The sequence below is a fragment of the Marmota marmota genome, unplaced genomic scaffold (assembly GCF_001458135.2).
Source record: "Marmota marmota marmota unplaced genomic scaffold, marMar, whole genome shotgun sequence".
Taxonomy (NCBI): domain Eukaryota; kingdom Metazoa; phylum Chordata; class Mammalia; order Rodentia; family Sciuridae; genus Marmota; species Marmota marmota.
This window is the reverse complement of record NW_025999862.1, coordinates 3,829,142-3,841,986: the sequence shown is the minus strand read 5'-3', so window position 1 is coordinate 3,841,986 and position 12,845 is coordinate 3,829,142. Positions and strand designations below refer to the sequence as shown.

General features: G+C 35.0%; 1 protein-coding gene across 1 annotated transcript in view; it reads left to right on the top strand.

Moving 5' to 3' along the window:
• Positions 1 to 12,845, top strand: part of Vps26a (VPS26 retromer complex component A) — a 38,898-nt gene that overhangs the window by 14,336 nt on the left and 11,717 nt on the right. Inside the window, 3 exon segments of the mRNA XM_015500554.2 lie at positions 8,555 to 8,630; positions 9,835 to 9,991; positions 11,171 to 11,335. Of these exon segments, the coding sequence (XP_015356040.1) occupies positions 8,555 to 8,630; positions 9,835 to 9,991; positions 11,171 to 11,335 (398 nt within the window).

Genomic DNA, 12,845 nt, shown 5'->3' with positions numbered 1-12,845 from the left:
CATCTACTGTAATTAATTTCTCTCTCTTGTTTTTTTTTTTTTCCCTTTCGCCTCACCTCCTCTTATATGTAATTTTGTATAACAATGAGGATCTCCTTCCATTTCCATGGAATTTCCCTTCTCTCTCCCTTTTTGTTAAAAAAAAATTTCTCCCTTTTCTTAAAAAAATAAAAAAGAAAGGGAAAAAAGTAGTCTTTTTGAGTGGTAAGTCACATAACATAAAATTCATCTTGTGGAGGTTAGTGGTATTTACTATGTTGGCAGACTTATGTAACATCACCACTATCTAATTTCAAAAAGAAACTTCATACAATTAGCAGTCATTCCCTGTGAACTCTGCAAATCTACTTTCTCAATTTTTGTCTATTCTGGATATTTCATGAATGGACGCATACTCTGTGGCCTTGTCTGGTTCCTTTCACTTAGCATAATCTTTTGAAGGTTCATCAGGGTGTAGTAAATATAGTATGAAGTACTATATTTTTTTTTACTATGAAGTAAAAAAATATATATGTAACATGTACCATTTTACCATCTTAAAGTATACAAATTCAGTAACATTAATTATGTTAATAATTTGGCATTCATAGTTGCTATCTTCCAAAGGTTTTTCATTACCCCAAACAGAAACTTTGTATCCAATTAATTGTCCCCCATATTCCCCTTCTCCCAACTTCTGGTAACCTTTAATCCACTTTGTCAGTTTGCCTATTCTAGATATTTTGTAAAAGTGGTCATATTTATCCTTTAGAGCTTGGATTATTTCATGTAGCATATTTCCAGGGATCACCCATATTATAGCATGTATCAGAATGCCATTTTTTTGACTGAATGATATTCCAGTATACCATACTCATGTGTAAAAGAATTTACCACATTTTATGTATTCATTTACTAGCTGAGGATATTTGGGCTTTTACTTTTTGGTATTGAGAATAAGCTGCTATGGACATTGAAGTACAAATTTTATGTAAACATATATATATATTCACTTCTCTTGGTGGAATTGCTAGGTCATATTTCAAGTCTGTGTTTCACTTTCCCAAAGCAGCTGCACCATTTTGCATTCCCTTCCAGCAATGTACGAAGGTTCTATTTCTCCACTTTCTTGGCAATACTTTTTTTTTTAAAATTAGGGCATCTAAAGTGGATGTAAAATGGTATCTCATGGTTGTGACTTGCATTTCTCAATTAACTGATAACATTGAGTATTTTTTTTTCTTGTGCTTTGTGTCATTCATATATCTTCTTTGAAGAAAAGTCTGTTCAAATCCTTTGACCTTTTTTTTTTTTTTTTCCTTTTGGTGGTACTGGGGATTGAACCCACTACCACTAAGCTACATCCCTAGCCCTTTTTATTTTTATTTTATGACAGATTGTCTTGCTAAAAAAGTTGCTGAGTCTGGCCTGGAACTTGAGATCCTCCTGCCTTTGCCTCCTGAGTCTCCACACCTGGCATTAACCATTTGAGTTAATGCTTGTGTAGAGTTTTTTTTTTAAAATTTTTTTAGTTGTTGATGGACCTTTATTTTATTCATGCGGTGCTGAGAATCCAACCCAGTACCTCATACATGTGAAGCAAGCGCTCTACACTGAGCCACGACCCCAGTCCTTGTGTGGAGTTTTAACTTCATTCTTTTAAATGCTGATATTTATTTGCCCTGGCATCACTTATTGGAAAGAATATTCTTACTCCATTGAATTGTTTTGGCACCTTTGTGGTAAATGCTTTTAAAAGTTAAAAACTGATAATGTTGTCTGTCAAAAGTCTTTTGGAGTATTTTTGAAGCATTCTTTAAGATAATTAGAAATTTTTTAGATTATTAAAAAATAGGAAAATTATTAAAAGCTACTTATTCAGGTTCTTTTTATCCTTACCTTGGATATTTACTGCTTTGGTTCATGTCAAATGGCAATTGGACTGTACCCAATTTTTTTTATGCTTTAAGAAATACAGTTGAGGGGCTGGGGTTGTGGCTCAGTGGTAGAGTGCTTCCCTAGCATGTGTGAGGCACTGGGTCCGATTCTCAACACCACATATAAACAAATAAATTAATAAAGGTCCATCAATAACTAATAAAAATTAAAAAAAAAAAAAGAAATACAGTTGAATAGGCAAATAATGGTAGAGTTCTTACTTAGGCTTCTTTATTTTGAAGTGCTAAAGCCAGAATTGAACTGAAAATTACAGGTTTATTTCTTTGAGATATACATGGTACCTCAATATTAACTTGCTTTCTGAGACACAATTATACTTTTAATTATTTTTGAAATGTGTTAAGCCACATAAGATTAAGATACGATTATTTTGGATAAAATGTTACTTTGACCAGGAAAACTTTTGTCCGAATCATTTTACAGGTTCAAATGGATTAAAGAAATTTCCCGTAAATCTACAGTATTTCCCTCTAAATTACACAAAAGAGTTATCCCCGTTCTAAGTTTCTGTGCAGGGATTTTTTAAGACTAGCCATTGCACAGTTCTCTATATTAATTCATGTTCTGAAGGGATTCACTTTTCCTTGACTTTATATGACAGCTGATGAAGAACAGGTATTATTTTTCCCTCCCCTTTTTACATTTTAAATTTGAAACTGAGTAAGGAAAAAAAAAAAACTATTTTGAGTAAGTTATTTACTTATTTATTTTTGGTACCAGGAATTGAACCCAGGGGCACTTAACCACTGAGCCACATCCCCAGTCCTTTATATTTTTTCTTTTGAGACATGGTCTTGCTAAGTTGCTTAGGGCCTCACTAAGTTGCTGAGACTGGCATTGAACTTGATATTCTCCTGTCTCAGCCTTCCCAGTTGCTGGAATTACAGGTGTGTGCCACCACATCTAGTCATATAAATTATTTAGAAAACAAAAAAGAAATACATTTGGCCAAGGTTTCCTTTTTATTTTTTTAAAATTTTTTAGTCATAGATGGACACAATACCTTTTATTTATTTAGTTTTAGTCTGCCTGGGCACAATCAGGAGCCACTTGTCAAAAGAAACTAACTTTATTTTTAGAACCACACACGCCAAACCAAACAGCCTCTCAGGAAAAACCCTCAGAGCCTCAACTGCCACCACCGGCTTTCCACAAGCCTCTCTCTCCCCCACAAGCTTCCTCCACCTCCCACAATCCTCCTGCTCTTGAGGCCGATTGGCTGGGTCACGTGGGCGGAGCCAAAAAAGTCCCCCAATGAGCAGTTCCGTGGTCTGAGCCTCACCGCATGAGGAGCCAATCAGCTAGATGTTGCTGGGGCCGAGGAGCCAATCAGCTAGATGTTGCTGGGGCCGCTGTGAGCCAATCATCAGCCGGCAGCTGGAAGTTTGCTGGGGCCCCTTCGGCTGTGGCTCTCAACAGATGGACACAATACCTTTTATTTATTTAGTTTTATGTGGTGCTGAGGATCAAACCCAGTGCCTCTCTTGTGCTAGGCAAGCATTTTACCACTGAGCCACAGCCTCAGCCTGCAAGGTTTCCCCTTTATAATACAGCTTATGTTCATCTGAGTAATTTTGAGATAACTGTTTAATTGATTATTGATCTACATTTATTATTTTTTAATTATAAAAATTTTGGTGAGTGGTTTATCTGGGTTTTATTTTGGGGTGGATGATATTCATAAGTTAGGATTCCTTAATTGGGATATTCTTTGAAAAGGCAAAAAAAAAGCCACAAAATATTAATATTCAAGTTCTTGACTTGTCTACAGTTTAATTCCTTTTGTGTTCTGTTCTTTGCTGTGAATTTTTGAAGTGAAAAAAGCAAAAATTCACTTTGAACCAAGAAGACGACTCCTCTCTCTTGTTTATGCAGTTTCTAAATGGCAGCTTTAAGAGAGAACTGTTGTGCTGAGTGTGGTGGCACACACTTGTAATCCCAGCTACTCAGGAGGCTAAGGCAGGAGAATGGCAAGTTTGAAGCCTGTCTGAGCAATTTAGTAAGACCTTGTCTCAAAATAAAAAGGGTTGGGGGTATAGCTCAGTGGAAGAGCCCTTGCCTAGCATTCACAAGCCCCTTGGTTCAATCCCTGGGTACTGAGAAGAAAGAAAAACAAGGAATTGTTTTCCTTCTCCATTGTTTTTGCATGTGAAAACAATCCTTGTGAAACTGTTTGGGTAGTGCTGAGAAGTTACTCATTCTATGGCTTTTAAAAAAAAAGGTACACAGTACCTTTATTTATTTATTTTTATGTGGTGCTGAGGATTGAACTCAGCACTGAGGATTGAACTCCATGCCAGGAAGGTGTTTTACCACTGAGCCCCAGCCCCAGCCTCTATAAATAATGCCTTGAAGTGTAGTACAAGTGTCAGGCCACCTTCACTGAACTGTATCTGTTCCCTGTTGCAAAAGTGATCAAAGGTATATGTTTAGTCTTGAGATTATAGGCATTTATAGTTTAATTTTTAAAGCAAAGAAGAGTTTCATAGTATCTTTTCATCAACATAGATATAGACCGTGTTCTTCTGGCAGCAAGTGGAAATTAATCTTGGATAACCATAGTATCTAGCAACAATAATGTACAGATACTTTGATGTTTCACTGTGAATAACCAAGTAAATGGAGTGTAAAACATCAATTTTATGTTTCTCTTGAGCACAATGTAGAATTTCACTCCTTATATATATTCTGAAGGTATCATTATTTGAGGCATTTACAGAAGACCTCAAATAATGATATCTGAGCTTTCAGACTGTTTATTGGAGCAGTGAATATGTTTTACATATAGATTAGGTTTCTCTGTATGGCCTTGTAAACATATACACACATTCTCAAGTATATCCACAGAAAGAAATTACTTAATAATATCAAAAGGAAAATAGTAATTTTAAATTGGAGAAACCTGGTGGATTGCTTTAACAAGTGATCAGAGTTGAATCACCAATATTGGGACAAACTGTATCTTGTACTTCCTAATTTTGATACTCTGAGAACACAGGTATTCTTGCCAAAAATGCATGAGTTTAATCTACTTGGTTCTATAAATCAACTGATTTGTATTCTTAAAAAAAAACTCAAGGTCAAGCTGGGTGTGGTGGCCTATAATCCCAGTAACTCCAGAGACTGAGGCAGGAAGATGGCAGGTTTGAGACCAGTCTGGGCAACTTAGTGAGACCCTATCCCAAAATAAAATTTTATAAAGGGCTGGGGATACTGTAGCCCAGTGATAGGGCACTCCTGGGTGCTGTTTTTTAAAAAAAAAAAAGTCAAGAAGGGGAATGATTGAGGAATGTTGTAGGTTAAAGGTGACTGATACACACCACAACTATATCTATGTGTGAACCTGGAGTGAATCCTGAACAGGAAAGGATATAAAGTACATTATTGGGACAATTAATAGAGATTGAATATAGATCATAGAATATTATACTTTTTTGATTTTGGTAATTAACACCGTGTTTATGTAAAAATGTTCTTTTCCTTAGGAAATATACATGCAGTATAATGGAACATGCTGTCTCCAACTAATTTTTGGTTATTAAAAAAAAGTGATGGATGCATGCATGTACATGTATATGTTGAGAAGATAATGAAGCAGATGAGGAAAAATATAAACATAGGGTGAATCTGGGTAAAGATTATGTGGGATTTCCTAGTGCTGTTCTTGCAACTTTTTTGCAAGTTTGAAATTATAATAAAAAGCCATGTAAATATAACTGAGTGGTGTTAAAATTCTTTGATCCAGTTCATCATTGTGGTTTCAATTCTTTTTCTATGTTCCTTTGCAGAATAGCCTTTAAATGAAAATGCTTTGGCTGGGGATATAGCCCAGTAGTAGAGCCCCTTGCCTAGCATGTGTGAGGCCCTGGGGTTCAGTCTCTGGTACTGCAAAACAACAAAAACAAAAATGGAAATGCTTAATTATGCCTTTCAATTCTGGGGTTCTTCACGTTGCAGAATAGCATGCATTAGGCTTAAAGCAGCTGTGTATTAAAATCAGTGGGAGATCAAGGAAAAATAAAAGAGTTCAGGCAGGTGGTGAGAAAACTGAATAGATATGCATTTCTACTTTAATAGTGTGGTTTCATAATATTCTTTGGGAAAAATGTAAATTTTTAAAATATCAGACATAGCCATGTTCAAGCAAAGACATTATCAAAAACTGCCAAATGGACTTTTTTTTTTTTTGTGTGTGTGTGTGTGTGTGGTGCTGGGGATTGAACCCAGGGCCTTATGCATGTGAGGCAAGCACTCTACCAACTGAGCTATATCCCCAGCTCCCCAAATGAACATGTTTTTAAAAATATATTTTTAGATGTTGATGGACCTTTATTTTTATTCATTTATTTATATGTGGTTCTGAGGATTGAACCCAGTGCCTCCTCACACATGCTAGGCAAGTGCTCTACCACTGAGCCACAACCCCAGGCCAAAATAGACATTTTTAAAAGTACAGGATGAATTATTTCTTAGCTTGAGACCTGAAGCGTTTCAGATTTTGGAATTTTTTGGGTTTTAGAATATTGATGTAGATTTTTATCATTTGAACATATGCTCAAAAGTTTAAGCTTTTGGAGTAGTCTGAATTTTGGATTTCATCTAACCTGTTTTTAATCTATCAATCGATCTATATCTATCTGTGCTGGGAACTGAATCCAGGGGCACTCTGCCACTGAGCTACATCCCCAGCCCTTTTTATTTATTGAGACAGGGTCTCTCTAAGTTGCCCAGGCTGGTCTTGAAGTTGAAATCCTCCTGCCTCAGCTCCTGAGTAGTTGGGATTCCAGATGCGCACCACTGATTGAAGAAAAGCATTGTTTAAAGAGAAGCTTTTTTAGAGTCATATTGCCAATATTTGTTATAGTAAAGAAACCTGGGGGCTGAGGATGTAGCTCAGTGGGAAGTCAGGTGGGAGGTCTTGTTCTCACAGGTCTTGCTCAGTGGGAGGTCTTGCTTAGCATGTGCAAGACCTGAGTTCAATCCCCAGCATCACACCCTGTATGTATATTCTCTGTGTGCTTTATTGGTACAAAGTAGTGAATAGTCTAATTACTGCCTGGCTTATGAAACAGCTGGGAGTTGCACTTGTTTTTATTATTTGTGATTTGAACCTAATATTTTTAGTGTGTGTGTGAAGCTTGTCTAAGTACTTTTTGTTCTTTTTTTTTTTTCTTTGACAGTATTGTTAGCCCATTGTAAAAACAAAATTTGAAAACTATAAAAAAGAAAAAAAATGACCCATAATCAGTCTTTCTAAAAGTAACTGCTGTTAAGAATATTTTCTTGGGCTGGGGATGTGGCTCAAGTGGTAGCGCGCTCGCCTGGCATGCGTGCGGCCCGGGTTCGATCCTCAGCACCACATACAAACAAAGATGTTGTGTCCGCTGAAAACTGAAAAATAAATATTAAATATTAAAAATTAAAAAAAGAATGTTTTCTTTTTGTAGTTTCAAAAAACATAGTGGGCATTATACTTGTATACAATTTGACCATGCTTCCTTCATGTAACATATCATGCACATTGTCCCACATCATTAAAAATTCTTTTGACACTGTTATTTTTAAACTTTTAATAATAATCCATTATATGATGAACTACAATTTACTTCTTTGTTCTGAGATAATAATTTTGAAGGCAAATAACATTGGTTATGATATATGCATATGGATGAATATTTTAGTGCATATACTTTATAAGCAGAAGTAACGAGACCTCTGTTTTTCTTGATTTTTATTCTTTTGAGAAGCATTGTTTGAAGAAAAGCTTTTAAGAGTCATATTCAGTATTTGTTATAGTAAAGAAACTTGGGGGCTGAGGATGTAGCTCAGTGGGAGGTCATGTGCTTAGCATGTGAAAGACCCTGGGTTCAATCCCCAGCATCCCTCCCCCAACCACCCAAAAAAAAGGAACCTGGAGGAAATTTTTTTTTTATAAAAATATTCTTTTGTTAGTTAATTCTTAAACATTTGGCAATTTATTTCTGATATATGTATTATGCAGATGTTTTTCAAATTAATTAAAAATTTAATGTTTCTACTTGGCAGATATGAATTTAAGAACTTTGAGACTATCTATTTACCTTAAAATTATGTAAGATAAATTACAATTTAGATCTTAAGACATTCTATAATTTTAGGATGAGTTGCAGACTGAGGGCAGTCAGCATTACCTTTAATGTCAGGAAGCATAGTAGTATATTCTTGATTATAAAACACTGAAAGTGATCTTTCACATTAATTCTTGGAATTAGTGATTATTTTCACATTAAAATATTATTTTATTAGTCTTAGAATTACTTATTTGACCAGAAAATACACATGAATAGTTGAAGGTCTTCCCTTACTTTGAGTCTTTTTGCATTTCTTCAGCAATAACGAGGGATTCCTTCCTAATAAAGCAGACACTTTTAAGTGTATGTGTAATAGGTTCATTAGGGATTGTGTATGAATAAATCACATCTCCTCTGGTGCTTAAGGTCATCCTGATTTAGGTATATGGTGGCGTCTCATATTTCATAAATGAGTACCTGAAATATATATTGCATTCATCTGGAAGGAGTCTAATAGACCCACTTAAAGTACTGTTAACATCTCTTATAATTTCATGTTTTGGCAGGTAAACCTAGCCTTTAAGCAACCTGGAAAGAGGCTAGAGCACCAAGGAATTAGAATTGAATTTGTAGGTCAAATTGGTGAGTTTTAAAATAGTATTACTTTTTCTTTTGATAACTTGAGTTTGAAGAGGGTTGGATTTGGCACTTAAATAATTAAGAGTTAAACTTGGTGGAAGGAAGGAATTGATTTTGCATAATAAAAGAGGACTTAATATATTAAATCAGAATGTTTCTTTTAATTGTATTAAATTGCATTTGACTCATTCTGCCTGTATTATTGGATTTTACTACTAAAACTGAAAGATATTATATAAACTACTAGCCTTGAAAAATCAATTGGCTCACTCACCAAAATTTTCATCTGTCTACATTTTCACCAACCTTACAACTACCAGCTTCACCTTCATTTTTCATTCTCTAATTATCCATGCCATTTGTCTTCCTGACCTAGTGTGTGCCTGTAGCCAGACTCACCTGGTAACAGAAAATTCCATGTGAAAAGGAAAGGGATGATTTATTCTTAGATCAAATTGTGTACATTTCCATATATGTATTTTAGAGACATTCTTGATTTAGCTGGGAGTTAAATTGTATATAAATCTTTTATACTGTATATTCAGAAAAAAGAGGGTTAGGAGTATGGCTCAGAGGTAGAGTGCTTGCCTAAGCATGTGCAAGACCCTGGGATCAGATCCCCCCATACCATAGATAGAAAAGAAAGTATGTCTTTTCAATACTGTCTACAAAGCTAGGTTTTTAAATCTAGTTTTCTAAGTTTTACTGTACATTTTTAAAGCATCAAAAATGGAATGGGTAGATATTTGTTTACATATTATTCTGAATGAGATTGTACTTAAGGGTCAAATTGTAATAATTAACTGATAGTTGGTTTTATTCTTTTGTGTATTACAGTTTTATCAAGGTAATATATTTGTCCAAAACAAAACAACAAAACAGAATTTTTGCCTTAAAGGGAAGAAGTTCAAATAATTGCTGGTAATGTGTCAAACAGCTTTATATTGGGGGAAATCCCTAACTACATCAAAAGGAATGAACTCATTTCTGATAGGAATTTTCATTGTGCTATGCTTCTTGAATTTAGTGATGCCTAGGTGGAGCATAATAATGGGGATGATAAAATTCAGATCATAGTTCTAGTTTATTAGAGACAAATCCAACTAATTCTTTTGGTAAAAATTATTTGCTTTGGAGGTAGAAGTTTGGGTTTTATTGAAATGGACATTAAAATATAATTAGTCTTTTGCTGTTTTAAATTTCTTAGAACTCTTCAATGACAAGAGTAATACCCATGAATTTGTAAACCTAGTGAAAGAACTAGCCTTACCTGGAGAACTGACTCAGAGCAGAAGTTATGATTTTGAATTTATGCAAGTTGAAAAGCCATATGAATCTTACATCGGTGCCAATGTCCGCTTAAGGTATGAATGTATTACAAACTATAAGCAGAGTCAAAACCAGAAAGTAATGGCTCTTATTAATGTCTTATTTGAACTCCTAGTTGTAATTCTGTACTGAAGATTTAAGGTTGGAAAATGTTCTGCACATTACTTTGTTTGGCTAGGACTGATCTGAAGAGTTTTTTTTTTTTTTGATACCAGGGATTGAACTCAGGGGCACTCGACCACTGAGCCCACATCCCCAGCCCTAATTTGTATTTTATTTAGAGACAGGGTCTCTCTGAGTTGTTTAGCGCCTCACTTTTACTGATGCTGGCTTTGAACTCACGATCCTCCTGTCTCGGCCTCCCAAATTGCTGGAATTATAGGCATTCACCATCAATGCCCAATGACTGGAAGAGCTTTTTAACATAGATTCAGAGAAACCATATGAAAAGTTTCAGTTATATATTTCCTTTGTGTGAATTATCTTTTAAGTACTTCATTTGTGAAGAAGTACCTAAAATTTCCATCTGTCCACATTTTGAACTGAATTACTCTCCAAATATATTTATTTTCTAATGAATCTTATGCAATATATGGTTAAGAAGTGATCTGGAACTCCAAAGAGGCTGACTTATCTGAAAGTACAAAAGAAGCAAATGGCAGAACTGAAGTAGGAACCCAGTTTTCTAAATTCTCAATCCAGTATCCTTTCCCTAGGTCTTCTTGCAGGAAGCCATGAATGCTTCAGGGACCAGGGCAATTAAAGATACTAATCTGAATGCATCAGGTCTAAGAACCTGCTTTCTTAGCATTGTCCATCTGTTACTGGATTTGACAGCCCAAATGCCAAACAGCAGTACTTTAACTAGATATAGATTTCCTTACATAGGTTTGACAGTTTCCCTGCAAACTTATCTGAAAAGTATTTATTCTTAAAATTGAATTTTCTTCCCCCATATGCGGAACAGTTTTTTTGTTTTTGTTTTTTATTAAGAGGGCTAGGAGTATAGCTTAGTGATAGAATGCATAGCTAGCATTTGTGTGGCCCTGCACCAAGAAAAAAAAATTAGAACACTTTCATAAGGTAAATGCAAAATGTAGTAAGTTGACCCCAAAGGAATTCCAGCCAAGAAAAAACTGAGGTAATGTTTGCATATTTAGAATATTTAAATTTATCATAGGTGATTTATCTCATTTCCTCTATTAATTTTATAGGTATTTTCTTAAGGTGACAATAGTGAGAAGACTGACAGACTTGGTGAAAGAGTATGATCTTATTGTTCACCAGCTTGCCACCTATCCTGATGTTAACAACTCTATTAAGATGGAAGTGGGCATTGAAGATTGTCTGCATATAGAATTTGAATACAATAAGTCAAAGTAAGTACCTTTCACAGATGAATGTTCAGGGAAAATTTAAAAATAAGCTTTTCAGGCCTTTGTAAATTGATCACCATAAGGATAGAATTAATATTAATCTGATGTTAACAGACTGACAGTCTCTGAGCTACAAGAAATTTGAGGAGTTTGGTCTTGCTTCCACCCCAGGGAAAGTATCTTTTATATTCTCTTCCTGATAAGATTCTGCTTGATCACTTTATGTAGAGGATCTTAACATCTCAGAAGTAGCCAGTTTCATTTGTCTGTAAAATTTACTAGCTTGATATCACTTCATCCTGGCTATTTATTTAAACTGAAACAAAAATTCTTTTTTTCTGACTACATAAACAGTACTTTTTCATTATTGAAAATTTGGAGGATGTAAAAAGTGAAAGGAAGTAAAAACGTCACATATGTTCACCTTTACTATTTAACCACTAATAATATTCTCTTGTGTGTCTGTTTTGGGGGTGTGGTATATATATATATATATATTTTCAAAATGGGTTCATACTTATTATTTAATACCTTTTTAAATTTTATTATGGAAGATTTCAAACAATGCCAAAGTACATGAATATTGAATAATATAATGAATCTTCATGTACCCATTGCCCAGCTCCAACAGTTACTAGCTGCTTTGTTTTGTCTGTATTTAGCTCCCACACTTCTCATAGACTATATTGAAACAAATTCTAGACACATAATTTAGTCTAAAAAATTATGCATTATTTTAGTGTAACTACAATACTATTCAAAAATATTAACTCCTTAATATTTCTATAAATATAGTCAGCATTCACATAACCCAAATTGACTCATTTTTTTGTCTCTTTTTTTCACATGATTTGTTCAAATCTGTATCCAAACAAGATCCACAAATTTCATTGGATTTTTTTGACTCTTAAATCTCATAATTTTATATTTTTCCCATTTTTTTATTAAAGTTTTAATTTGTTGAAGAAATAGATGGCTTGTTTTATCTCTCTTCTACATATTATTCTCTTACATAATTTTTTATTGTCACTGCCAACTTTATAGCACTTAAAATTTGATATATGTGTCTATAGAATCTTAAATTGTTGATAAATTATCAGATACTTGGAAACCTAAACACTTGTCACTGGAGTTTCCCTTCAGACTCATGTGGTTGTATTCCCAGATTTGTTAGCACCTTATTTCAAAGAATTTAGCAAGGTTCTGCCGCAGTCTGGCTGGGCACAATCAGGAGCCACTTGTGAAAAGAAACTAACTTTATTTTTAGAACCACACACGCCAAACAAAACAGCCTCTCAGGAAAAATCCTCAGAGCCTCAACTGCCACCACCGGCTTTCCACAAGCCTCTCTCCACCTCCCACAATCCTCCTGCTCTTGAGGCCGATTGGCTGGGTCACGTGGGCGGAGCCAAAAAAAGTCCCCCAATGAGCAGCTCCGTGGTCTGAAAGGGCAGGGAAACAGTCCAATGAGCATCACCGCAGAGGAGCCAATCAGCTAGATGTTGCTGGGGCC